Source organism: Haliaeetus albicilla, chromosome 6, assembly GCF_947461875.1.
Source record: "Haliaeetus albicilla chromosome 6, bHalAlb1.1, whole genome shotgun sequence".
Lineage (NCBI taxonomy): Eukaryota > Metazoa > Chordata > Aves > Accipitriformes > Accipitridae > Haliaeetus > Haliaeetus albicilla.
In genome coordinates, this window is record NC_091488.1 from 672,020 (window position 1) to 689,752 (window position 17,733).

The window sequence follows — 17,733 nt, forward strand, 5'->3', positions numbered from 1 at the left end:
AGTCACATCTCAACTCCTGCCCTGCACACCAAGCATTCGCCTCTCTGCCCCTAGGGATAAGAAGAGGGCACGGGAGGCAGATGGCCTGCCTCGGTGCCACTGTCCTCCTGCCGCTCCTCTTCGCTGAGACTGTTCAGGTGCTGATGCCGTGACTCTTTGGGATGGCTGCACGCACTGTTAAAAAGGCCTCCGGTACCCGCCAGGTTTGTACCACTGGTGTGTGGGAAGCCAAACAGTGGCTGCCACCCTGGAGCCCCCCACAGCCCTCCCACGTGGGAGCTGTGGGGACCGCAGTTCCCACCTGGGGCATGCTGAGCATCATCAGCTCCCAGGCAGAGGCAGGGACACGAGCTGTAGCACCCAGGCGGTCACCCCAGGGAGGTGGGTGCATTATCAAAGCCTCCTCATGCCCCAAATTCCTCAGGCTGCTGGGGGTCAGGCCGTGGAGATGGAGGCAGTTAATGAGAGCCAGTCCCTATTCCTGTGCCCAAACGCCCACAGAGAGCAATGCACCCTGGGCTCCCCGGGATGCGTCAATGCACAACCAGAGAGGATACGGCGAGGGTTTGGCCACCCCGCGCACAAGGCACCAACGCTGGTCCCAAAACCGGCCACAGCAGCTCAGGCCAGAGGGGACCTGATACATGGGGACATGAGGTGATTTGAGAGTGTGAGATACAGGTGGGGCCCCTCACACTGGAGACGGGCCACATCTGGCCCCAACCCTGTCTCAGGGATGGCAGAGACCGGCAGGAGGAGCATGAGGAAAAGCAGGGTGAGACGTCTGCCCTGGAGCGAGAGCCCTCCCTGGCTGTGGTGGGGCAGCAGGGGGTGCCTGGGCTCGGGGACAAATAGCCCAGTGCAGACCTGCCCTCCCCCGGACAGTCCAAGCCCTGCCTGTGGACCTCATCTGTGTTCACTTTGGCTGCCGCAGCACGCGGCGATGATGATTTCCCCAAGCTAACACCTGGGGCCAGAAGCACCACATCTCATGGGATGAAAGCTGCAGCTATGAACCCTCCCGCCTTCCCCTGTGCGTGCCCCACAAACACCCATCGGCTTCACAGCAGGGTTCAGCTTTATCACCAGGCGTGGTGTGAAGCAACGTTTTATTCAAGACAGCCCTTCCCTTTGCAGGCTGGGCATTTACACGGCAGGACCGTGGCCACAGCCGGCGTCAGTGGCCAGGCAGGGTGGCTGCTCGGGCGGACACCTACACATCTACCCCAGGAGACGGCGCTCAGCCGCACTTGCCCAGGCACTCAAGGAGCTCCATGCGGATGGCGATGCGCACGTGCCAGCCCAGTGGGATGAGACGGATGTAGCGGGCCACGATGGGCGGCCGCAGCAGGTTCTGCACTGAGGACGAACGGTCCGAGTTGCCGTAGAAAACCTGGGGAGAGAGGTGTGGGCAGGTGGTTAGGGGGCTGGAAGTCCTGTCCGGTGAGTTTGGGGTGCCTGTACAGAGAGGAGGAGGAGGAGGCTCCCTCTCCTCCACCCCCAAAATAAAGGACTTTAAAAATAGCTAGATGCAGACAATTTTTGACATGCTGACTGGGTTTTCTGAGTAAGTCACTTTCCCCGCATTGTTCCTACACTACTTCTGTTTAGGCTAGACTTGATCCCTAGACCCCGTTCTCTCTCATCTGCCTTCTCGCAGCAAGGTACCACATGTTCGGAGTGAGCGTGATTGACCTTGACTCTTTGCAGTTCATGAGCTGGGCTCCTAGACACAGCGATATAGACAAAAAATGTATTTGGGGGCCCTTCTGCCACTGCTTGGTCATGCTGCCATGTCTCCTGCTGCCATGACCTGTTTTTTGGGGGAAAGCTCAGCATCCCCCCAGGGCTGCAGAAACTGGTACTTCAGCAAAGCCACCAGAGCCTCCCATGCTGGGACAAGCAGATGGACACTGAGGACACCTGGGAGGCAGCAGTTGTGGCATCCCCCAGCCCAGCTGGGCTGCACAGGGGCCACAGGCACCACCATAAAGTCTCCCCAGTGCAATTTTTCGCTTCAAACCAGCCCCTTATAGGTGCGGCGTGAGACCAGTTCGGTTGTTTGTGACTTAACTAGTTGCAGATTTTGTCTCGGGGGGTTTTCTGCGTTGTCACTGTGCACTAGCCCTGGACATACAGCAAAAGGAGGAGCCCCTGTTTTGTAGTGCTCAGGCGTGCTGGGGTTGTGCGGCTGCAGCTGAGAAAGGGGTTTTATCGTGGAGGTGCTGCCTCCCCTGCAATGCCAGCTAATGCCTCCAAGCTTAATCTGGACCCCACTATCATCATTAGAATACATCAAAAATGTATTTCGTCCTTCTGCAGCTGGTCAGCGAGGCACTCACGCTCACCATAGGGGGGATGCCCCCCTCTGGGCTGTCCCCAGATGTGGGGTGAGCAGTGGGCCCCATCCACCCTGCTGCTCCCACAGAACCCCCCTCTTGGGGCACCTCCCCACCGAGACCCGACGCGTTCATGTCACCAACCACACCACCCCTCCACCAGTGGCCAAAGCGTGAAGTCCACCAACCCGGTTGTTCCCAGTCTGGTCCTTGTAGTAAACCCAGTTGAGGTTTTCGTCGGTGCGGTACTGCATGCTGTACTTGGTCATCCACTCATCGGCGTCGCAGCGCCCTTGTGTGAGGATCCCTGAGATCACCTTCACCTCCTTCAGGTCGATCTGCAGCCACTGCCCGTTGTCCTGGTACTTGGAGAGCCATGCGCACCTGGGGGGACACCGCCGGCCCCGCTACATCCTCCGCCGCTGCCCCCCCCACGGACCCTCCTGTCCCCGTGCTGCCAGGGGTCCCCCACACCCACCCGCCCACAGGGCCCCTCGGGGAGGCATTTTTGGACTCACCCGAAACCTTGGCCATTGAGGCGGGCCTTGTTGGCCGTCCAGGAGGAGTACCAGCCCGTGTACTGCTCAGGGTTGGAGCAGCTTATCTGGTCGGGGGTGACGGCGCCGGACTCGAAGCCCAGGGGCTTGTGGTAGGGGCACTCTGCAGCACAAAGGAAAAAAAATACTTTAAGGGACACGAGTGGCTTTGCTTCCTGCATGTGTTTGCACGCTTGTAGTCGACAGCCCATGTGGTTTCGCTGCACCCTCTCCTGCCCGGCCAGGATGCTGGGGATGCTCTTAAACCCGGATCACAATCCCTGCAGTATTTGCTGCCCAGGGGCCATGGGGTCCTCATTTCTGACTCTTGTCTCGTGTGAATTTCTAGCTCTCCCCTCTTTCTCAAACTTACTAAACCTGTGCTGCCTGCAGTATTTGGGGGGGGGAGGTTTTAGTCAGCTGTTGCAGTCCGAACGTCCTTGCAAGCACGTGGAAGCAGATCCAGACTGGATCCAACAACCCAGATCCAGCCTCCAAGCTGCCAGCCTCCGCCTGGTCCTTGAGAAATGCCTGGCATGGCTTTTCTTGCTGGGCTTTATCTCCTTCTGCTCCTCCATTCACTGTCTTGATTTATGGCTATACCTGCATGGCAAAACTGCTGAGCCTGCTCTGATCATCCCTCCACAAGCACCCTCAGATCTTCTGCATTTTCTGCTGTGGGGACTATCTTTGTATCTGGAAATGATCCTGTCTTGTGGAAAACCTGCGGGTGCTCCGGTGCCAGTGAGGTGTAATGCTTGGCCCTGCCAAAGGCTCAGGGATCTCCATCTGAGTTTTTGCCTTCAGATCTTTAGGCTGCCAAACCTGAGCCCACCGCTGTCTTCTGCGAGAGCGAGAAGTTCAGCAAGACCTGCTGGCTGCAAAACCACAAGGGGTAGAAATACTCATTCACCATTAAACCTTTCTGTGGTGGGTCACTGCAGAGTGCTCTGGAAGGCAAGCCTTTGGTGATGCTGCCATGCAGCGTGCCTGCAGGCTGCTTGGACCTAGTCGTGGGTTTTTCTGTTATGATCATTTTTTTATGCAATCAGGCTATCACTACCTATCTAGATACACATAAAGAAGGCGCTCACAAATGTCACATGGGGATTGCCTGGGCAAACATCTATACCGTGGGCAGCATTTTCTGATTTTGCAGCCTGTGGAGCAGGCGTGGTGCCCCCAAGGGTAACTCTGTCACATTTTCCAATTCAGCGTAGTTCATTTCATGGGTTTTGGCAATAAAGGAGCGAGCGAAGCTCTGCACAGCTTCACTCGTGGGTAGGATGTTTCCTCACCTTAGCCGTGCCTGACCAACTAGCGTGGTGCCTCACGTTAAAAATGACCAACATGGGGAGTGTCCGCGGGCGCCAGGGCCTGGCATGACTGCGGCCTCCCCGGTAAAACTCCCCCGCGCTGCGGCCATGCGGTCGATGCCTCATTAGCAAGCTCCACTGGGTCGATATCGTATGCATCAATATCTCATTAACATATCTTGCTCAGTCAGCACCTCATTAACACGTTTTTCCCCACGAAAACACGTTTCCTCCAGGCACGGAAACATCACGCTTTTCCGCCACATTGAAGCCCTTGCTGCCCCCGTGCAAGAAGGCGGTTGAGCTGGGGTGGCCCCGCGTGTTTACTACTCGGCAGCTTATCTCGAACACCACGCAACTTTACTTTTAGCAACACTAATCTGCAGACCACACAACCGTAATGCAATTAGCAGGTCACCTTCTGGCGCGTCCGGCTGCGTTACGCGCAGGGACCCACGCAACAGATTCCTGCTGCCCGCCTGGCCAAACTGGCTGAGCCATTTAACGCCATTACCACCGACCTGGAGAAAACTCGTGCGGTGGTTGCGAGGCCGGCCAGCTGCTCCCCGCCGGCTGTGCCGGAGGCAGCTCTGCAACCCCTCGGCTCGGCAAACCACCCCCAGGCAGCGGGGACGCCAGGCCACACCGCCATGGCTGGGCTGGGCTGGGCGAAGAGAGTGCGAAGTCCCCTGCCCGGGGAGAGAGACAGCTGGGAGATATGGGGACAGTGTTCATTATTCAGGACACCAGCCTTCATTAGTCAAGGAAGGCGCCTTCATTACTCAGCTACATAATGCTAATGCGTGAGAGCATCCCTCACACCTCGCCTGGCCAGGAAACCTGGAGCCGCTCCTCTCACACACGTGTCCCTCAGCCATGGACGGATCAACCAAACCTGCCGTGTCTCCTTCCCTTCCTTTTCAAGGGGCAGTGGTTTTAAACAGGAAGAGGGAAGATTTATATTGGACATAAGGAAGACATTTTTTACGCCACGGATGGTGAGGCACGGGAGCAGGTTGCCCAGAGAAGCTGTGGATGCCCCATCCCTGGAGGTGTTCAAGGCCAGGTTGGATGGGGCTTGGAGCAGCCTGGGCTAGTGGAAGGTGTCCTTGCCTGTGGTAGGGGAGTTGGACTAGATGCTGACCTTCAAAGGTCCCTTCCAACCCAAACCATGGTGTGATTCTGTGATTCCTTGGTGCACGCGACAGCAGGGTGGTACCAGGCTGTAGCAAGGCTTCATATGGAGAATTGTGCACTGTTAAGGTTGAGCAGCAAGAAAATGTGTGGTAGGACTAGGCTGGCATGCCAGGCATAGGTGCTGGTGGGGAGCCACCATAATGAGAAGGACTTCCCCAGGGGCTGGTCGGGGATCTCTGCTGTGCTGGCTGCGGTTCGGCACTGCCGTATGGCTCTGCGGGGTGCGTGATCATGCCTCACAACGAGATATAAAGTGTCATTTCTGGAGCTCTTATAAGCGATTCTTCTGCATCCCAGGGGCCGTCTCCAGCAAACGCCTTCTTCCTCTTCATACCTGCCCCAGCAGGCAGCCCTGTGAAGATACCAGCTGCAGAAACTGGAAGGACAGAACCTGAGAAGCCATGGCCCTTTACTGGGGATGTTTGGGGCTGCTCTGCCCTGGGGGCGAGACACCACCCATGCACAGTGGATGAATCCTCTCCTTGTAGTTTCTCCAGGCAGGAAAGAAGCCTGTGCACAATGCCTAAGCTGGGTGAGCCCCAGGTGGACATGGCCTCCACAGGAGCAGGGCACCCAGAGGGAGAACTTAGGGGAAGTAGATGGCCCGGCAAGGATGACTGGGAAGCCTCTGCACTTGTCAGCTCCCTCGCGCCGCAGGAGGGAAACCTTCAGGTCCCACACCAGCGTGGAATGGAAACGCCTGGGGGTTTTCCCCTCGCATTTCCATTTGCGTATGCCTGCAAGCTCTGCCAGTGGTGTCGTATCTTCCTGTCAATACACGTCTTTATTTGCTTTCTAGCCCATCCTGGCTTCCGCTCAGAGCTCTTCCAGGTTAACTCTTTTAACCTCCTCCTCCTTCTGGGCAGCCATGCCAAATGCTGAGTGCTGGGGTGGTCGTTTCCCTGGTGTGTCTCCCCCAGGGAACCCGTGGGCAGCAAAACACACCTCAAGTTGTTGCACAGCCTCTCGCGGGAGCTGGGAAGAGGTAGTTGCTAGCGGGTGTAAGGGAGGTACCACTTTCAGCACCCAGCTCCAGAGGGGGTGAACACCTCTGAAAATCTGCATGACAGAGGCCTGAACAAGAGTGCAGCTTCTGTGGGACACATGAGCTAAACCTGAGGACCAGCCGGGCACCGATAAAGCCTTGCTGGGGTAACACGTCTGGGAAAATGTGGTGGTTGCAGAGAATAATGAGGGAAGATCTTGATCAGAAATCTATAAAACATGATCTGTAAGGAATGGCTGAAGGAGCTGGGCAGGGGCAGCCCAGGGAAAACAAGATTGTAGTCTTTTACTGTTTAAAAATATGCTGCAAAGAAAGAATAAACTGTTTTCCTTGACCCCTGGAGAGAGGAGAAGCTGTCACAGGCTAAGCTGCAGCGAGGGAGAATGAGCCTAGGTGGTACAAAAGGTTTCCCACAGCAAATCCTGCACAGGGCGGTAGCTTCCCCCGGCACTTTCTGGGAGCACCAGTGCTGTAGGGACAGGGCAGGCAAGTGCCCACCGGCACTGGCCAGCCTGGGCCACCCCGGGTGACCTCCCGAGGTCCAAGCACATCCCCTGCCCCTCTGCCCAAAGGTGCAGGGTCACCCCGCACCTCCCACCGGTGCAGCTCCCCCAGCCCCTGCCGGCAGCTGGGTTTGGAACAAGTACCGCCATGATATGCCACCTCTGCAATGCAGGGTGCAACTGGGGAAGCTGTTGAAGATCACTCAACATGGCTAAAAGCGTGCTGGCCCATTACCTGGCATGCACTCTAAGCTGTTAGTCCCACTGGACCACACCAAGTTAGGACCTCCTTGGCAATCGCATTTGCAAGCCTTGCTGTGCCACAGCTCCAGTCTCTCATCCTAAAGAGAAGGTAAAAATCCAGTGATAAATCAACGTAGTCATCGGCAATGGTGACACAAGACTAAATCTGAGTCCCGAAGCTTAGACAGACCTCGCGCCTGCCTGGGCTGCTGCACCTTCTCCGAGCCCCGTTCTTCATGCCAGCCCAGCATGAAACGTGGGATGACTCCCTCTTGGATTCAGAGGTCAGAGCACGTGCCTGGGCTCCAAGGCCGAGTTGCCATCCCTCCTTCTGCCCCAAGGCACCAGAGCTGGGCAGTGCCGGACCCCCAGCATTTACCCGGCAGCCAAACGAGCCAGAAAGACTTACCTCTCCCGGGGAGAGGGCCATTGCAGCTGGGGCAGTGGGCATGGAGGGAAGAAGAGAGAGAGAGGTCAGAAATGAACATGCTGCAAGCAAACGTTGGGAAATGGAATGAACATTTACTCCTGAGCTGGGGACAAATAAATCAAGGAAGGACTGATGAATCTACTGCGTTTCCCCCGGGGAAAGCAAGAGGATGGGCAGGAACAGGGCACTGCATGTGCCTGTGTCAGTGCTACTCCTGCACTGTTTTCTTTTCGATGCCTTTGGCATCTCCTCTTTCTGATCAGACACGCCTGAAATGTCCTGAGGAGACCCATGCCAGCCCCCTTGGCCTCTGCTATACAGCTAATTTTGCTCCTATCCCTTTTTGCTGTCTTCCTGCCCCACAGTTTCCCTTTCCCAGTTTGCCCTTAAAACATGTGAGCTGATGAGCTCCAAGGGTGAAAGCCCAGCCTGGTGCCACTGCAAATCCCCAGTGCCTTTGGAGGAGATGGGACAGACCGCGAAGTGCCTGGCCTGGCATCACTCCCTCTGGACGGGATGGAGGAAAATTAAATGTCAATAGGTCTTCCCAATCCATCTTGCATACAAGACTCCCTTTTTTTTCTTTCTTAGAGAAAAACAGTTGTTGTGGCCGTAGAGGAAGAGCTGCTGGTTTTGTAACATCTGACCTGGTTTATGGCCTGCCTGTTACTGAGTTTTTATGAGCCCTTTCCTTGCTGAAAGGGCTCTCCCGCTTCACAGTGAAGTCCAAAGCAGACCATGTTAGTAGCATTTGGACTGGCAAAATAGTTCCCAGACAACTATGAGAATAAAAAAATTTACAAAAAATAGTGCCAGGACTGCTGATAACTCATCAACACAAGTCAAATGTCAAACATCATGTTTTCAATGCCAGCAGGGAATCTGTTAGCCACTAAGGACCAAGCTATTGAGCAGCTAAAAACTTGCATACAGGATCCACGAGAAACCTGCCATCTCCAAACAGAGGTTTTGTGAATACGAAAAGAGGATCTTTTCACCAAATGTATTAGACTCTGAATTATTCACTGAAATCTAGTTATGATTTATTCATTCATACACTGTCACTTTGCTGAGCCTAGGAAGCTCCAACTAATGCTGGGAATTTACATCTCGCATTTCTATAGCAAGTTTCATCTCAAAAGACTCATAAACACTGTGCAATTATAATCATCTGAAATATAAACTATAGACAAAGTTCCATTTATTACTGAAATGCAACAGCTCCTTGGGTGTGACACTGGGCCTGAATGTATCAAGAGTCTGAAAGAAAGACCCCAGAAAAGAACAAAATTATAAAGAAATTTAAAAAAACACCCTTTCTTTAACACAGAGATGGTGTCCTTTGCTTCAGTGTCCCAGTGCAGCATTTCTGGCATCAGGAACTTACCGCATTAACCCAAGGCATCGGCCCTGGCAGAAGAAGTAAACGTTGGTTTACAATAAAAAGACGCGGCTTTTAGTCGGGCCCAAGAGGGAGGGAGGGGGCACCCAGACCCCATCGAGCTCAGCAGAAAAACGTGGGTGCACGTCTCCAGGTCTGGCCTCTTGGACAGCGTAGGCTGGGGGCCATGCACAACACCGCACGCTCCACCTTTCCCAGCACAGATGTTACCCAGCCAAGCCCCGTGACTCCAGTGCGCAATGAGAAAACCACGGCGGAGGTGCGGGCGCGAAGCCGCGTGGCACATCGCCACCTCCGTGCTGTCCCACGCGGGGCACAGCAGGTCAACGTAAACCCGCGTGAGGGTGGTTCAGGGTAACGCTGCCTGTCCTCAGATCAGCACGGTACACAACAGGACTTATCACCTATCAAAACTGTACCACCTCGGCCAATAAAAGCAATGCAGTGCCTCTCCCGCCGGCTTAATGCTCTGTTTGATGCCGATACTGGAGCGGCACTGGCACCGGGGTACGGGAGCTGGGCCGGCAGGCGCTCCAGCCGGTGGCCTTTCCCAGCAGGATGGGCTCCCTGCTCTGGGAGCACCAGCTGCAAGGGTGCAGGTAGTTTCGATACCCTGGGATTTGGGAGCCCAGCTCCCCAGCCAGCACGGCCCGCCATGCGTCCCCGCTGCCCAGCAATTGCTGAGCAGGTCTGAGCTCGCGGGGCAGCGGGCTCAGCTCCTTCAGTCTGCAGGCATTCAAGTTTCATTTAGAGATGTGTGCTCACTATGTGTTCCTTAACCTCTTTATTCGCATCTTTAGAAGACTGATTTTTGTGGACAAAAAACTTTTGTGGGTCATTTCCTATTTTCCTTATGGTGGTTAAATGCACTTTGGCCTGGCAATGACCTGAGAAGTGAGTGGAGCTGTGCAGAGGTGAAAGCAAAGGTGCCTGCACCTCTCTACCTCAATACTCGCCGTGGCTCCTCTTTAGTGGCTACAGAGAAAACCTGGTAAACAAACTAGCAAATGAATATACTTTGTATAGGGACAAAATATTTGATTATATGTGTGTTGGGTCCATTTGCCCAGCATGAGGAAGACTGTATTGTGGTGAAGCTTACTATTGTGCACTGTGCACCTGAGGTGGGGAAAGGGGATGTGAATTACCAGACTGATGTAGGGTATTGCTTTGGGTCCATGCTGAGCCCTTCAGCACGCCTCCTGAGTCCCTGCCTGGGTATTTGAGAGCCAAGACCAAAATTTGGCATGTCATTGACACATGCAGCTGGAAATCCAATGGCTGCAAGTAAAACAACAGGAAAAAAATGAATAGTTTTCAGGTGGGTGGGTGTACAGTAGCACTTACTCAACCACCAGGAATAAACCCTCCTGCCCTGGCATTGCTTGGGTGGCTGCACCTGGTCAGCAATGCCTGCTCCTGAGCTACAAGAGCAGCTTTTAGGGTTTTTAGGCTTCTCAGCTGGGGTACATTAACTGCAAATCAAGCAAGGGTGTGGATTTCAGGCATAAAACCCCTTTTTTCAATGCAGCCTGTTATTGGGCCAGCCCTGGCACAGGCAGTGGTGCAAAGGCAGTGCCAGCGAGCTGCCCCTCCAGCTGTCCCTGCTGGGCTGGGGGCCTCCAAGCCTCGCTGGTTTAAATGTCTCAAATAGGAGATCGACTTTGCTTTTTTGAGCTGGAAGAGGTTAACTGCCAAGGGCTCACTCCCATGAGTGGCTCAGCCATCCGACCGCCACTGCCTGCGGCACAGGGGAGCAGCAGGATCGGCTTTGGGTAAGCACGGCAGCGGGTCGGCCAAACGTCCTACCTGGGCAGCGTGGCCTGATAACCCCTGGTGTCGGGAGAGGAGAGGAAAAGATGCCCTTGCCTGCAGTTGGCCAGAAAAAGTAGTAATTGATATATTGTTGTGTTTACAGCTGTGACAGGCCCTGTCCTACAAAGGAAATGAAGAGGAAAGCTGGCTGCCAATACTCTAAAAATGTGATGGGCAGCATGCTTTTATAGTGAGCGTGTTTGCCTTCAAGGAAGGTTACAGATAATTGGTAATTGTAGGTCAGACAGAACGAATTGCTGCAATTCGTGGGAGAGTCATAAGTCCTGCATGGCCGCCGAGGGCTGTTGTTTTAAAAGTACAGGACTGAAAAAAACGCCAAAACATTAAAAAGGAAAGAGCCCTATTTACAGTCCCTGCAGTGCCCCAGGACATTCAGCAAACCATCAGTTCAGTGAAATAAATTATTATCTGTGAGTGAGAGGCAGGGAGGTAGGGCATGCGCCTTTCCTGCCCCTCCATCCTGCCCTGCAGCGTGGTGCGCCCAACGCGCCGCTGTGCACAAATGCCACCCCGTAGCGCAGGATTTGGGGACCGGGGCTTGGGCAAGCACGAGGGGAGGATTTTGTGCCAGAGCACCCGTCCTGGGGGCTGGGCTGGAGCACAGGCCCTGGGATGGCCCCGCTTGGCATCAGTGAGCGGGATGGAGGAGAGAGAGAACCCAGGGACTGGCCCAGGTTTGGGGCAGAAGGAAAAGAGCTGGCAGAGGCAGTCCTGGGATGCCGGAATGGGGAGGATGCAGGTTTCCCGAGGTGGAAGTGGGATAAAGCAGCAGCCACAACTTGGGGCTAGCTGAGGAAAGGAAGGGGCAAGCAGTAGCAAGGAGGCTCAGCTGCTGGCATTTTAATGACAGGAACAGGTAACCACGTGTCTCAGAAAATTTGTGGTCATTAAGAACGTGGTTAAACAAGAGGAAGAGGGGAGAAAGGTAAGTGTGGGCAGAAGTAACACCGCCAAATGCTAAGCAAATTCCGGTAAGGTCAGAAATTTGATCATATTGAATATCCTGACCATAAAGCCATGACAGCAAGCCATCTTTTTTTAGCGTGGCTAGAATTAGTGATGGATACACAAGCATGAGAAAGCACATTATAAAATAAAACAGGGAAATAAAATATAACACAGAATAAATGTCAGTCACTCAATTTACCGGAATAAGTTCGCATAAACCTGGTCATTGCAGGCAAAGTATGTGGAAAATGTTAATGACTTTGTTTGTTTATTGACTTCATGATTTAGGTGGCCTAGAAGCTTCAGCTGGAAAATAGTTAATCTTGCCTTTCATCTCTGCAAGCAACATCTCAGTTTAACAGAGCTCAGAGAGACAAGCAAAATTATTTTCTCCCTGCTTCTCCCAGAGGAGAGCACTCCCTCCATGATGCAGCACTTTCCTGGCGTGGTGGCTCCTGCTGCATAGCTGGTCACCTGCTTCCCTTCTGCATGTGTGGGCCATGGGACAGGGGAAAGGAAAGCAGCTGGAAAAACAGAAGAATGTGACTGGGGCCCCACAAAAAGCTGTCACAGAAACGACAGAGGTGACTGGAATGAATGGCACTGGTTCGATCACCTTTTCTGAAAGGCACACCATTGCAAGACCCTGTTTTCCTTGAGCACCACATTAGAGAGCATCAGGAAGCAGTTAGGTAAGGCGGTCTGTAAGCAACACAGCAGGTCGAGACACAAAAAAACCATTGCGGTACCTCTGTGCCCATCAGGTGCTAGTTTGTGGGTTGCTAAATTATTAACCTAGGCTATTTTTACATCCCAGCCCTGGAAATCATGCCAGGCGAGCGAGATGACTCACGCCAGGCTGCACCAGCCTGAGTAGCAAGGTGCTTTTGGGGAAGCTGCCACATCCCAGGCCACATCATGCGTGGCGTTTTCCCCATCTCTCCTTGCCCTGTGCCAGTGGTGATGGCCCCAGGGACCCCTGCTGCAGCCCTGGCCGGTCCCAGGTCCCCTCAGCAGGCATAGCTCCCTCGCCCAGTCTCTTCGTCCTTGCTTTTGTTATTCTTCCCCCAGAGCTTTTTCTGTGGCCGTGCTAAGCGGGCTCCGTGGGACCGTGTCATGCAAACAGTGCCTTTATTTCTAAAAAGTGCAGGCTTAAAATAGTCTTTGGGAGCTATGCTGGCAGGCAGAGACCCCCGGTGCATATGCAGATCTGTGTCCACCGAAAGATTTTGGGAGCCAGGCTGGCCCGGTGAAAACAGGCTGTTCATCCAGGGGCTCTCACCACCTAAAGCCATGCTGGGCCAAATGCTCAGCCTCTTTCCCCTGTAGATGATATTCTGTCCCTGGCACGCCCCAGGAGGGCACCACCGCCGCGGCAGACATCAGCCTGCGAGGACTCATCTCTGCTCATCGCCGTCAGGCGCGGTCGGAGCCAGAGACTGGAGGCAAGAGGACCAGCGTCAGCCTGCAGAGGGGAGAAGGGCTCATACTTCGCCTTAAGCTCCTCTCTTGTGCTTTAACATGGCTGCTGTCTTCCTCCACCATTTTGTGGGGATTTTTCATGGTTTTGTTATTTTTGCTTCCATTTAATGTTCTTTATTTGAATTGTTTTTATTTCATTTCCATTTTCATTCATTTGCATTGTGTCTTATTTACTGGTATTTATCTGAAAGTGATAAAAACATTTAAATAATTATAATTATACCTATTTAATTCATATTCATTTCTCTTTTATGCCTGCTATCTCCAACAAAATTTTTCTATGTTGTGAAAATATTTGGAAAAACCTTAAATAATTTGAAAAAAAAAATCAACATTTCCCCTTTTCTTCTTAAGAGATGTATAATTATCTTTTTTTTTTTAAAGTGTTCCTTTGAAAATTTTTGGCAATTTCTGATCTTATTGACATGTTTGTTCCTTCCTGCTTAGAGCTATGCAGAACATTGCCTGCATAGTAATTTCATTAGATGTATTGATTATGCCAAAGAGCGGAACTAAAGATGTTATTTACTGTGATTTGAAGGCAGGTTTGGGCCTTTGATTTTGGTGTTTGGGGGTTTTTTTTGTGTTTTGTTTTTTTCAAAGCTTCAAAAAACAGAGAGGGGAAAAAAAAGAAATCTGCTCTTTTAAACTGCCGAGGTGTGCTTATTCCCCGATGTGTAGTGAGCACGGATGGAGTAATGCGGAGCGGGCATGTCACATTCAATGTGCTAAAAGCATATTCATGTCAATCCGGGGCTTGGGGTGCTCCCCCTCACCATATGGAGGGGGCCCAGCAGCTGCTGCGGCTCTCGTCGCAGGAGCCCGCCTGCTGCACCATATGCTGCTGCTGCTGCTGTGGTGGTGTCCCCGGCAAACACAAGCCCAGCCAAGGCGCGGGGGCCGGGGGTGCTCCTCTAAGCCATTTGCTCTGCCAGAGAAAATAAGCTAAGGAGCTTTTCATGGCATCGGTGCACGTGGCTCAGAGGACTGACCTAGCGGCACCTTCTCCATGGTGGGAGAGGCAGGAGTGTGAGGGGGGACCTGGGCAGACGGTCACTGCTCGCTCTTTATCCAGAAGAGGACACTTAGACCACGAAGCAGAGAAAAACAGTAAATTAAGAAAACCAGTAAATTAAGCAAATAAATTAAATACCAAAGGAGCGATGCCTGGAAAGTGATCCTGCAAGTAATTTTTCACTGCAGGCTCTCTGAAAATATCCTGATGTGTGGGTGTCTATTAAAAGCAAGCTGCATCTGGGATTGAGAGCAAGGTATGAACCCATTCCAAGGACTAATTGCAGTTATGCCACCCATTGGGAAAAAAATGCTGGCATCTGGGTAAAAACAGCCTTTCAAGAAGCTCAGGCACCAGTAACCTTCCCACGTGAAACAAAGGAGAGCGAAGAGATAAGGTATGAGGACAATGCACAAATATTTGCTGGAAGATTAAAAGAAAGACCTATTAATTAGAGCGGGGTACAGCCAAGCATAACAGGATGAAATGAAGGCACAGCCAGTTGAGGAACACTTTCCTATCTGTGAAATTTGGTAGACCAAAATATTCAATGGAAACAGAGAAGGATAGAAAAAACTAGACAAAGCAAACCACTGAGAATTCAACATCCATGGGGGAAAAGCTGGACTGCCTGATAAATCTGTCCCACACTCTGACAGATCATACTCTTTTCACACATTAATGTTGGTAGATACTGCCCAGCACTTCGCAAGAGCAGAAGTTTAAGATAATAATAGCAGCTTTGCCATTGGCTTCAATGAAGCCAGAAGTTCAAACACAACCCAGAAAATTATCTCCTTGTTCCACAGCTGGGTTAATTAAAATGGAAGGAAACTGTGACCCTGAATTTTCTGGCTGCTTCTAGCTCCTGCTTACCTGCTATCACTGCTACATTTCTGAAAAGTAAATTTGAGAAAGCCTCAAAATTGATAAATAGTTTTCCCATTTTCTTGACTTATGATGGCTTTTTGTTCTTGAAGTGCCTTTGGAAGTCTTTTCCAGGCCAAAATACCTGAAAGAATCTTTTAAAAAAGGCAGAGCTCCATCAGCAATGTCTTGCTGCTAGAGAAAATGATCAGGTTTTGATTAATCAAGAGTTTTGATTAATGAAGGACCAGTCTTTCATGTTATACTGTACCTCATTTCTCAAATCAGCATTATTATTTACTCACTGGCTCAGCTGCATGACAATTTTCTTTGCAAATTCATATTTTGACAAATTATATGGCAATTTTTTCACACTGCAATTATTTTGTGAAACAGAGTTTTACTACTGAATATTCATAGAGCTGTAAGAACGCTGCTCACTCATGTACATAAATTACACATCTCCTCCACAATTTTGCCTTTCCCTGAATTATTATGCTTCCATGAGAACATAGAGAAGAGCTTGCTCTGTACCCCACAGCCCCTGGCAGAAGAAAGAAGCATGGATGAAACAAGAAATACAAAGAGGGACATCTGAAAGTGCCTCTCAGGAGGCAAACTGCATACCTTTGTACCAGAAAAGAAGAGACAGCAGGACGCTTCCCATCTTGAACCGCATCTTTTCCTTCCTCTTTTGGGAATAGCTCCTTCGCGTGCTGCTCAGCTTGCTGGGAAGGCATGAGATTAACTTAAGCATTGCCTAAGCACCTTACTCTCCTCCATTCTCATGATTTTATCAAGCACCACCAAGCCAACCACACAATTATTGCTGTCGAGCTCTATCCTAGAGGATGTGTTATGTGTAACAGTTTTTTGAAAGGTAAAAAGTACTGAGGTACTGACACTGTGAGTGCGATTCTGATTGTGTATGCAGCCATATGTCCAAATAAACAGGGACATACCTACCTAGAAACCACATATACCCCCCACAGAAATGCAGATGTCTAATGCTTATAAAATATATGTAGTATATAGTCTATTGTATGCGGTATGTTTTTATTAACTTCCACCCCAATTATTTACCTCTACACTATCGATGCCTTTCCTAATAATAGCTGTGTGTAGAAATCTGCCCTGGCCTTACTGCTCTTTTAGTCACCTAATTGCAAGGGGCTGAAAACTGCAATTAGTAGATCACACAGAAATAGCACATTTCAGTTGTTTACTTGCTGAGCTGTAAAAATCTCTAACCAAAAAAGTAAACCTCCCTTTGCTAACAGTTCTACCTACAGCATTTTCTCAACCAGTTTACATCAAAGAGAGTTACACATTTGATTTTAAAATGACTGAAAGATTCAAGACAACAGACTGCTAGTGATTCCAGTGGATCTTGCATCCGTTCCTCCAATCTCTGTTAATTATGTGCAATTAGCAGTGAATTTTTAATGGAGGTTTTTGAAAGCAATTGCTTCAGAAGCAGCTTGCTTTGTTTCAAAAGATCTCAGATTGTATGCACAGGGAGTAGATTAAAGTGCTGCATAGATCACGTGGGCTGCTGTTGAATTAAGCTAGACCTGTCTCTAGTCTTCTGGTCTACATCCATTCAAAAAATGCTGTGCAAACAAGGATGCTGACTTTTTGTAAACAGTCCCCTGGGCAGGATTAATCTCACCTGCCTTGGGATACCCACAAATTTGGAATGCCCCATAAATGGGATGTCAGGCATGGCATCCCTCTGCATTTACACCTCCAGCAACGATGCATCCTGGCCTCGCCAGGGCATGCAGCGTGAGTCTCCTGCCAAGGGGGCTCACTGCTTTGCTCAGCCTCGAGCAGTTTAATCCCCTCAGCCCACCACTTTTCCCACTTAAATCTACCCTCAGGGAGAGGGCGGGTTATCGCAGGCGGACCCTTCCAGGGACACAGCCATCCTGCTTCATGGCCTTGGGCCAGCTCACCCCAAACACTGGGGAGCATCAATGCATGGCAGGGTGAGCAAGCAGGGCGGCTCGTCCCAGGCAGCAGGGAGGGGGTCATTTTCCTAAGGGCAGGGGGCTGCTCCTGATTTTTTCTCAGAGGCCTCACGCTCATATGCAGCACCTCTCTCGGGGCAGCGAGACCTACCAGAAGGTTCAGCCGGGGGGTGAACAAACACGATCTTCACTGAGGGTACCAGGGCAGCCTCTGTGCATCCACCACGGTGCAGCATCTCGCTCCAGGCTCTAGACAGTATCTGGGCAAGGCTTGCTCTCTCCCTCTCTTTGCCATCTGGTCTAAAATGGGCTGCCACAGAGACAGAGATTTCCAGAGCTGCTGAAGACACTCAGATATCTATTCCCTCTCTGCATTGATGAGCACTTGCCATCTAAATCCCATGGGCTTGAAAATCCCTGCTTAAAAATCCCTAAATACCTTCATCCACATAGCTCTTGGCAAACCGGACCAGGGCTTCAGCCTCTTGCTCATAAGCATGGGTCACTGGGAGACAGAGCTGCCCACCCAGAAGAAATCACCTACTGTATTTTAAAAAAGCAAAATCAAATTCTCCCCCATCACCCCACGCAGTTTAAAATCAACTTGGTTTATGGTCATCTCCACCCTTCAAACAGGTCT

General features: G+C 51.4%; 1 protein-coding gene across 1 annotated transcript; it reads right to left on the reverse strand.

The window, feature by feature from the left end:
- Positions 1-1,072: 1,072 nt before the first annotated feature.
- On the reverse strand, positions 1,073-15,892 carry RS1 (retinoschisin 1). Its single transcript, XM_069784771.1, has 6 exons — positions 15,748-15,892; positions 7,550-7,575; positions 7,133-7,238; positions 2,858-2,999; positions 2,528-2,723; positions 1,073-1,393 (listed from the first exon to the last, which is right to left on the reverse strand). The coding sequence occupies exons 1-6, from the start codon at positions 15,875-15,877 to the stop codon at positions 1,241-1,243; spliced, it is 753 nt and encodes a 250-aa protein (XP_069640872.1). The 5' UTR covers positions 15,878-15,892; the 3' UTR covers positions 1,073-1,240.
- Between the last annotated feature and the right edge of the window lie 1,841 nt (positions 15,893-17,733).